The 9370-nt window shown below is 41.5% G+C and overlaps 1 protein-coding gene across 2 annotated transcripts in view; it reads left to right on the top strand.

The window, feature by feature from the left end:
- The first annotated feature begins 2000 nt into the window (after nucleotides 1–2000).
- Nucleotides 2001–9370, top strand: part of PGM2L1 (phosphoglucomutase 2 like 1) — a 71082-nt gene continuing 63712 nt past the window's right edge. For both annotated transcript variants that reach the window (XM_060160000.1, XM_060159999.1), the window contains exon 1: nucleotides 2001–2401. In XM_060160000.1, coding sequence (XP_060015983.1) covers nucleotides 2291–2401 — 111 coding nt within the window. In that variant the 5' untranslated portion in view covers nucleotides 2001–2290. The remainder of the gene's footprint in view (nucleotides 2402–9370) is intronic.

The raw sequence follows: 9370 nt of genomic DNA, 5'->3' as shown, positions 1-9370 counted from the left end.
CAGGCTCAGCAGCCATGGCTCACGGGCCTAGCCACTCCGCGGCATGTGGGATCTTCCCAGACTGGGGCACGAACCCGTGTCCCCTGCATCGGCAGGCGGACTCTCAACCACTGCGCCACCAGGGAAGCCCCCAGGGATATATATTTTAAACAAACTCCTAGGGAGACCAATGGTCTATGGGTTTAAAATGCCCTCTACCTTTTTCTCTAGTTATTAATTTTTTATCCCTCAAAGCTCATTGCTGGTCCCTTCTGTCACTTGTTGCTCTTATCGACTATCTCACACTCTAAATCCTTAACAGTTGTCTGCAACAAGCACTTGCTGTTTATCATGGGCTATCTTTTCTTGCATACATCCTGTCTGCCCAGACAGATTTTATTTCTTGAAATGAACAATTGCATACTTTCTTGTAGCCTCAGCCCCTGGCATAACACTTAGCATAGAGTACATGTTTAATTAACGTTCATCGCAGACAATAATGCTGATGATAGTGAATGATGAATTTCTCTCCAGGACTCATGGCTATTTCCCAGGACTTGTGTGATTAAAACAACCCACTGACTCCATAAAGCAAACACCCAACTGATTAGCAAAAACTGTAATTCCCAACCACAGCACGTTATTTTTCAGGGATTGGTGCTACAATCCCTTTGTACCCTGGTAGCTGGGATTTTATTATGGTAAGTGGCATTTTTAAAGGAAAGAAAGTAATACTTTGAATTTATTATGTCTTTTATCTGTGAACCTCAAAGCATTTTAAAGCCATTCATTAAGTTTCTGTAGCCAAGGTGTAAATATTATTACACTCTCCTTGCAAAAATGCTGACCAGAGAAAGAGTTACAAGATACTCGATCAAAATCATGGAGCCATTGTAAGGCTACACCAAGAAACTCAGGAGCAGCTGTGTCTGACAGGTAAGCACTTCTCAGCATCTCCCACACCTAAAGTCGTGTGACTTGAAAGGTGAGCATTCTTGTAGAAGAGAGGAGGCCAAAATAAGGAGAAATTTAAGACTATTTCAATAATCTTTCTTCTTCCTCTGTATTCCTACTGCCATTGATTTTTGCACTCTCTTATTCATTCTTACTTATGTTATGGTTAAATGCTGACACATCTTCTCTCTTTCACAACTTGATTTTTGTTTTTCCCCAGTCAGCTTGTTCTTCCAGCCTCCCAGTCCACTGTAGCAGCAGAGCAAAAAGAACTGCCATCTGAGATCTGAAATGAGGTTGGAACCCTTGTTCCATCACGAATTCCGCCTCTTTGAAAAAGTCGGTTCACTCAGAGGCAGTTTCCTCTTTGTGTGTAAAATGGGGATGGATCACGTCCATTTACTCTGTCACACGACGGTTGAAACGACAAAACGCGATTCGTAAACTGTAAAGCACTTAATGGGCATCAGCTGTCCCCTTACTGTACCAGTCCTTGTTTAATTTAATTGAAGCCCAGAGCCACAAACCGCAGCGAACCTAACACGGACAGGGCGTGTCTGTAGGGAACAGCCTAGAGGTAGATCTTTTTTCCTTTGAGAAAACGCAGGGCGCGGAGCTGCCGGGAGTTGTAGTCTTTGCGGCGGCCTCCACATACCTCGAGGAAAGAAAAGAACTACAACTCCCGTGACGCCGTGCGGGGACAGCCCCGCGCACCCTCCCGCCGGCGGGCGCCCCAAGACCAAACGGGAGGGGGCCTACGCGCGCGACGGAGATTCACAAAGCGAGCCCTGAGGCGGAGCGCGTTGTGGTGGCCGTAGCGGCTGATCCAGAAAATGAGACGCGTGGGAGTGTGTGGGGGTTGTAACAAGGATAAAACACGTGGAAAAAGGCAAATTAAAAAATAAAAAGGGCTGTGCCCCGATTCCTCACCACCCCGCGGGTCCTAACTTGCGCATTCCCGGCTCGCGCCTCCGGTCTCGGAAGCTTAAGTCAGCGGGGTTGGGAAGGGGCGGGGCCAGCGGCGCGGGGGGCGGGGCCTAGAGTGGCGAGTGCGGCGGCCGCGGCGGGGCCACGACCCAGACATCTAGGACTGTTGTTGTTCTCTCGCGGTGGGACCGCCTCAGTCTGGTCGCCCAGAGAGACCAGGAGCTGGTCTAGTTGGGAGCGGGGCGGCCGCGTCCCCCCTCTCTCCTGCTTCCCCAAAGCTGCGGCAGGAGCTGGCACAAACATCCTGCGGTTGGTCTCCGATGCCCTTCAGTGAGGAGGGGGCGTCGGGATCCTGGTGAGCGCACGTCAAGCCCCTCCAGCTACGTGTCTTTGCCGGCCCCCCAGGCCCGCACACCCAAGTCTGGCTGCCATGGCTGAAAACGCAGAGGGGGACCTGAACTCCAACCTACTCCACGCCCCCTATCACACCGGGGACCCTCAGCTAGACACGGCCATCGGGCAGTGGCTCCGTTGGGATAAGGTGGGTATCTGGTCAGCCCGGCATCCGCCCCCTATCACTCCGGGGACCCTCAGCTACACACGGCCATTGGGAGTGGCTCCCTTGGGGTAAGGTGGGTACCTGGTCAGCCCGGCATCCGCCCCCTACCCAGTGTACGCCCTTTCCCGTCCCCACCCGGCGCTCGGCAGGCTGTGGGGGAGATGGCTCAGGCCATGCGGCAGCGGCTAGCGGAGCCGGGCGTTGCCACCCACCTATGCCTGGGCTGCCTCCCTGGGACCGTCTGAGCTGGGTAAGAATGCCTGTAGTCCCTTCCTTTTGCAGTGCGCGAAAGTGCAACCTCCCTTCCTCCCATCTCCCCCCCCTTCAAGTGTATGTCATCCCTCTTAATCCAAAAAATAATAATAAATAATAATTATCATCGTAAGCTATACCCTTAATACAAATGTTTCCTTTCCTCTTTCTTCTCTCTTGACTTCCTTCTCTGCAAATCTGAAAGTGGTTTTTTGCTCTGTTCTTGGACGCTATGTAACCGCTATCCTCTTTAGTTCTGGTCTGGTGTGTTTCCACCTTGCGTCGCTAGGTAGTCGCTGGTCTTTAATCGCTCCCTTGTATTCTCTAATATCACCTTTTGCTCTTGAGAAAGATAAGCGTTCTCTTTCTTTTTCTGGCCGGGAGTTATTTTATGGAAGTATCCTATTCCAAAAATCATGTTTTCCAGATTTCATGTGATGCTCCTGATACAGAATTGTTTTTGCTTTACCCATTCCTCCTCTATTCCGCCCCCACCCCCTCCAAATTGTTGCGATGATTTCATCTTGTGCAGGCATATAGAATGGATATGTGAGAGCTAAAATTAAAATGCAGTTATTTCACTTGTAAGAGGTCCTTGGCTTCAACAGAGGAAGATAATCCAGGCTTTTGCTTTGTCGAATGCATTAAATGAATTTGTTGAAATAGAGAAGTCAACATATTTTAAATGGAATTAATAATACTGAATTAAAGTATTAGTGTGGTAATATGTGAAATCATGTTATTCAATTTCCTAAAGGATTATTAGCTTTCTTAAAAAGTTTTATTTTCACTTTGTTCAGTCATTCATGCATTGAGCAAAAAATATCCATTGAGCACTGGGTAGTGCTTCAGGGGCTTTTAGGTCCAGCGTATGCTGGTGGTGAGGAAGCTAGAAAGGGTTCCTGCCCTCGAAAAGCCTTCAGTCAGCAGATGAGGAAGACCAACAAATAAGCAATTATGAGTTATTTAGTATTACTTGATCATATGTATCTTGGACATTCTAATTCCTTCTCTGGAGTCTGGACAAGTGCGGCTCAAACTTTGCAGTGCTTACAGATCACCTGGAGATCTTAAAATACAGGTTGTGATTTAGGACACCTGGGGTGGGGCCTGAGCTTCTGCCTCATAATGAGCTCCCAAGTGATACCAATGCTGCTGGGCTGTGGACCACACTTTGAGTAGCAAGGCTCTAGAGTGTTCTGACTGAGATACTAGAGAGCTAACACCCTTTTTGTAGGATTTGACCATATATATAAAAAATACGTATGTATATACATATATATTTTTTTCAATCAAGTGTGAAATATCTGTGGTATCCCATTAATTATCATAAGGATGTGCAAAATGCAAATAACTTTAAATCCATTAGGTTACCTGGTGAGCTTATGCCACCCAACCCAAAAGCTATGTGACAGCAGGAGCTGAATAGCAAATTATTAGGTAGTGGAAAAACAATGATTAAAACCTAAAGCTGGCCTCCTTACATCCATAATTATTTTTATTCGCATTTGGAAGTGAAACCACATTTTTCCCCTGCCTTTTTCATGCTCTCTTTTTCCTTTTGAGCTATTGATGTATTATTTTATTTCATCTACTTATTAACAGTGTGGAAACTCAGTAAGAAAAGCTGAACTTTTTATTTATTAATTGCCTGCTGTGAATATAGTTCCTTGTTGTGAAAGGATACAAAAGAAGTGAAGATTCAGAGATTGCTCTTCTACTTTTGGTTCATTAGGGAGGAGGAAGCCTAATAGAAATAAAAGAGCTAAGGCTTAGCATACTGTGAAATGATATATACTACAAACTGCCTGTATAAATATCTTCAGCAGGGATATCTAACTAAATTACAAGTGAAAGTTATCCTTATATGTTTAATATAGTTAATTGCTGTTGTTTAAAGCCATCTGCTGTCAGTAAATGGATGTGGTTGCACTTGTGTCTCCCTAAAGTGATTTATGAACTTCAAAGACACTTGTAGAATTCCAACACAATTTAATTTACTAGTAACTATTATGTATGTCATAGCCTTTGGCCCTTCAACAATAGGAGTTTGTTTTTCATTGCCATGGGTGAAATCTTTTGTTCTCTTTAGGTGCCAGTTTTTTTTGTTTTTTTTGCGGTACGTGGGCCTCTCACTGTTGTGGCCTCTCCCGTTATGGAGCACAAGCTGCAGACGCGCAGGCTCAGTGGCCGTGGCTCACGGGCCCAGCCACTCCGTGGCATGTGGGATCTTCCCAGACCGGGTCACGAACCCGTGTCCCCTGCATCGGCAGGCAGACTCTCAACCACTGCGCCACCAGGGAAGCCCTAGGTGCCAGTTTTGACTACACTTTTCCTAATGGGTCTGTTGATTTGATTTTTTAAAAAATATTACCTGAATGAATTAATATTCGTTAATTGTCCATGCTGTACCTAGATATTGTTGGGGTATACTAAAATGTAAAAAGACTATGAAATACATATACATGTAAAAAGATAACGCAAGGGTGGTATTGGTGGCAATTAAATGGTGTATAGGCAGTCAGTTTTTATAGTAGTTTAAAAGTAAGTGACCTGTGGACTGGGTAGTCAAGGAAGACAATAAGAAGATGGGATGCATCTAAAAAGAATGAGGAGAGCCTTCACTGTAAGTGGAAGAGAAATTAATTTATATTTAAAGTGCCCTCTACATACAAGGCACTGGCTGAAAATCTGTGGGAGACACAAAGATGAACTAGATATGGATTGTATCTTCAAAGAAAATAGAAGGGAAAATAAAACAAAAGCTCACATATATAATACAGGGAGCAAGTAACAAGTGCCTTTAACAGATAAATAGATTTAAATAAGTTTAATAATTATTTAATAAAAATAATATTTACTTAATTGATCCCTCCCTTAATGAGAAAAATACTTTTAATTAGTAAGCAAAGGTGTATCTACTGTAGATAGATAGTGTAGGTAAGCTAGGCTATGATGTCCCAGGGCACTGAAATGTAGAGTGTAGAAATGTAAAATAATAGATCAGACCAACAGCATTTATTGCATTACACGTGGATGGCATATGTGGTCTTCCAGCACAGAGAAACTGAGTTTAATACCTGATTAATACCTATTTATTTTTTTTATAGTGAAAAAAAGAACCTACCAAATGCCCTGATTCTTGATGACTCTGGTGAGGCACATAGTACTAAGACATAAGTTGATCTAAAGGCAATTGGCTACTTGCCTAGGTCACCAGTATTGCTAGTTTTAGCCTTGGTGTGTGGTGTTCTTTGAAATCTCTTCATGAAAAAGGTGTTATCTGTGCTGAACCTTCAGGATTAATTAAAATTTAGACTTGTCAACATTGAGAGGAGGAATATTCCAAGTAGAGATAAAAACATTAACGTGTATACTTAGAATATTTGTTTCTGCTGTAGTTTAGGGTATATAGAGAGAAATTGTTGGAAAGGCATGTAGGCCAGGTCATAGAAACGCATTAGTATGTCGTTAGTGGCCTTGAATAAATAAAGGTGTATGTAAGTGTTAAAAAGAAATTAGTGCAACAAGACAGGGTGTTTATTGGGGAGGTCCCATGTACCCCTTCCTGTTTCTATTGAGTGGCATTCTGTTGTGCCGTTTAGTATAGTCCAGGATCTGACCCTTGGTTCCTATACCTTCAGACTAATTTGTTAGTCTGTCTTGTCTCAGGGTGGACTCACCCGGCTCAAGGTTACAGAAGCTGATGTCTGAATTCAGAATGCTGTTTTATTAATTTATGGTACAGTTGTAATATAAATAGATTTGTCTCAGTCAAGCCATTTTCTAGATGCACCATAAGGGAAGTCAAAGAATCAGAATATTTTTAGTGATTGTGAAATCAAATCACAGGGAGTCAGATATATGGCATAAATGTTTAACAGCATTAGCCTGTAATAAGTAAATGCATCAATCTCTGTGATGGGACTGTCCTACCACTGGAATCCAACAAGTCTGTGGATCAAGGTGTTCTTCCTCCAGGCAATGCGCAGATGACTCTTCTACAGTGCTCTCCCCTTCTATCTTTTAGAGCTGACTAAGGCCCCCAGTTCCTTCCTACTTCTTTCTTTCACAGCTTTCATACATTCTATCAAATTACAGACAAGTCTTGCTGGCCTAGACGCCAGGTTCTCTTTAACATGACAACTCTCTCCTGTTTTTGATATGCTGTAAATTTTAACTTTTCGAAAACAGTCGTATCAAAGATATTAAGCACTGGCCAAATTTGGGTGTGTGAATGTATGGGTGGGGAGTGGGATGGGACCCAGGGCAGAGCTGCTCAGCCAGATGTAGCAGCAACAGCTACATACATATTGAAAACAATATGGAGGCAGGAATTGGCTTGGCGTTTTGAGAAATAATGAGTAGAGTACTATGGTCTCAGAATGTAGGTCTATGTTGAGAAAGAGTAGAAGGTAAAGGTAAAGGTAAGTTAGTTAGGTTAGGGTTATGAAATGCCTGAAAATAGAAATAAAAGACTTCATTCTAAAGTCAGTGATTTTCAAACATCTAGCAGTGAAAGTTTTTCAAGCAAAATATAGCCCAAATTGTTTTAAAAGTGGTGAATGAATTTCCTTTTAAATCATCATCATGTGATGGAAAACACACCCATGAAGCACCTCTACAAAGGTTGTCTAGTCCAGTTTCATTGTGCAGAGACCCAAAGAAGTTGTGGAAATTATCAGTTGTGGTGGGTAGAGCCTGGACCAGAACTTGGATCTGCCACCTAGTTCAATCCAATTTTTACAATACTGGTCTATATTACATTTTTTGTTCACATTTTTCTAATACTTTACATAATTTGGCATTTAATCAATGAAGAACACTTATCACCTTATTAATTTTGGAAAATATTAGTGCTTATTACTTGAATTTATTTGTGTAGTGTTTCAAACCTTGATGATCTGAATCATTTGATATTCACAGCAACCGTGTATGGTAGGCAGGCTAGGTAGTAGTTATCCCTATTTTTATAAGTAAAGAAATTTAGTTTCAGACAAGGAAAACGACTTGCTCAAGGACATATGGCTTTTAAGTGGTACACTTGGTACTAAACCTAGGATATCTGACCTTTACTCTAGTTTTCTTATCACTGTACTAGACTCTAACCTGAATATTTAGTAAATGTTAGTGACATAATAAACCAAGTTTCAAGGACCTCATTAAAACCATTTTACTGACTTTTGCGAAAGCTGTGGTAGGCTGTAATATTCTGCAGAATAAATTGCCATGAAATATTTTTTAAAAGAGCTGAATTTGCTGCTCAACAGTTGCTTAGGTTTCCTTGGCAACAACATTCTCCCTCTGTCCAAGAGATTTAGTACATATAAATAAGGGTTTGGAGATACACACACACACACGCACACACACACACATTTTTTTTCTTTCCAAATTTCTTACATTTGCTCTTCAGTTTCTACCATTTTATTTTTTAAATTATTTTTATTTCAAAGAAATACGTGTTTATGATTTTTAAAAATTAGTACAAAGGTATTATAATAGAAAGTGGCGTTCCTAATTGCCTCTTCTCATCCTCAGTTTGCTCCTTAAAAACCATTTTTAACTGTTTGTCTTTAGTTATTCTCATGACTACCATCAAAAGACTAAATAATATGCTAGTACCACTATTCCTTGATTTGTTTTGGATATTATCTGTCAAATACATACTATGAAAAATGAGAGCTCACTCACACTGTTCTCCACCCTACCTAAACTTTTTTTTTTTAAGAGTTTTTTTCTTTGATGTGGACCATTTTTAAAGTCTGTATTGAATTTGTTACAATATTGCTTCTGTTTTATGTTTTGGTTTTTTGGCCACAAGGCATGTGGGATCTTAGCTACCTGACCAGGGATCAAACCCGCACCCCCTGCACTGGAAGGCGAAGTCTTAACCACTGGACTGCCAGGGAAGTCCCCACCCTGCCTAAATTTCATTATGCCATTAGTTTTAGTTATTCTTTTGAAAGCTTAAATAATGTAATCAGTGCTAACAAAGTCTCCAGAACAGTAAGCTTAGCTCACAAATACAGAGCTCCCAATTGGCCATTTTATTTGAGAAGAGATTGGCAGAAAACATACCTATGTATACAAAACCAGAGAAAACCCATACCAGCTTCCCAGAAAAATCTGTGGATATCAATGACTAACCAAGGATCAAGTTATGTAAAGAAAACAAGCAGCATGAAAAATAAAAACAAAGCAATGGACCCAGAAAGGAACTGAGGTAAATAAGGGAACATAAGAACTTAAAATCTTAAAATTAAGTTTAAAAGGATAATTATTCCATCAAACAAGGAAAGATGCTATGAAAAAGGAAGAGGAAAGAAGAATGAGCTCTTGGGAGTTAAGGAAAAAAAAAAACTGTATCCCTCCACCCCCTGCCAAATGCAGTAGAAAATATAAAAGCATAAGTTGAAGAAACCTATAGCAAAAGGAAATAGGAAATATGAGGGAAGCTGACATGAAGGAACTACCCCAGGAGTCCAGTGTAAAGAAATCCCAGGTGACAACTGTGTACTAGTTTGACATTGGGCTTCAAAGAAATGTGTCGTGAAAAAGAATGCAATGTCTATGCCATAAGCAATAAAAAGCTGGAAGATGTTAATGATAATGTTGAAGATGGCATGTTATTTCTGGCAACAGCAACATCAAAAAAAGAAAAGCAGTTATCCACAGATGGAAGAAAGGGAGGAAGGGGAG

This window comes from Lagenorhynchus albirostris, chromosome 9 (assembly GCF_949774975.1).
Source record: "Lagenorhynchus albirostris chromosome 9, mLagAlb1.1, whole genome shotgun sequence".
NCBI classification, from domain to species: domain Eukaryota; kingdom Metazoa; phylum Chordata; class Mammalia; order Artiodactyla; family Delphinidae; genus Lagenorhynchus; species Lagenorhynchus albirostris.
This window is presented reverse-complemented; position numbering and strand designations above follow the sequence as displayed.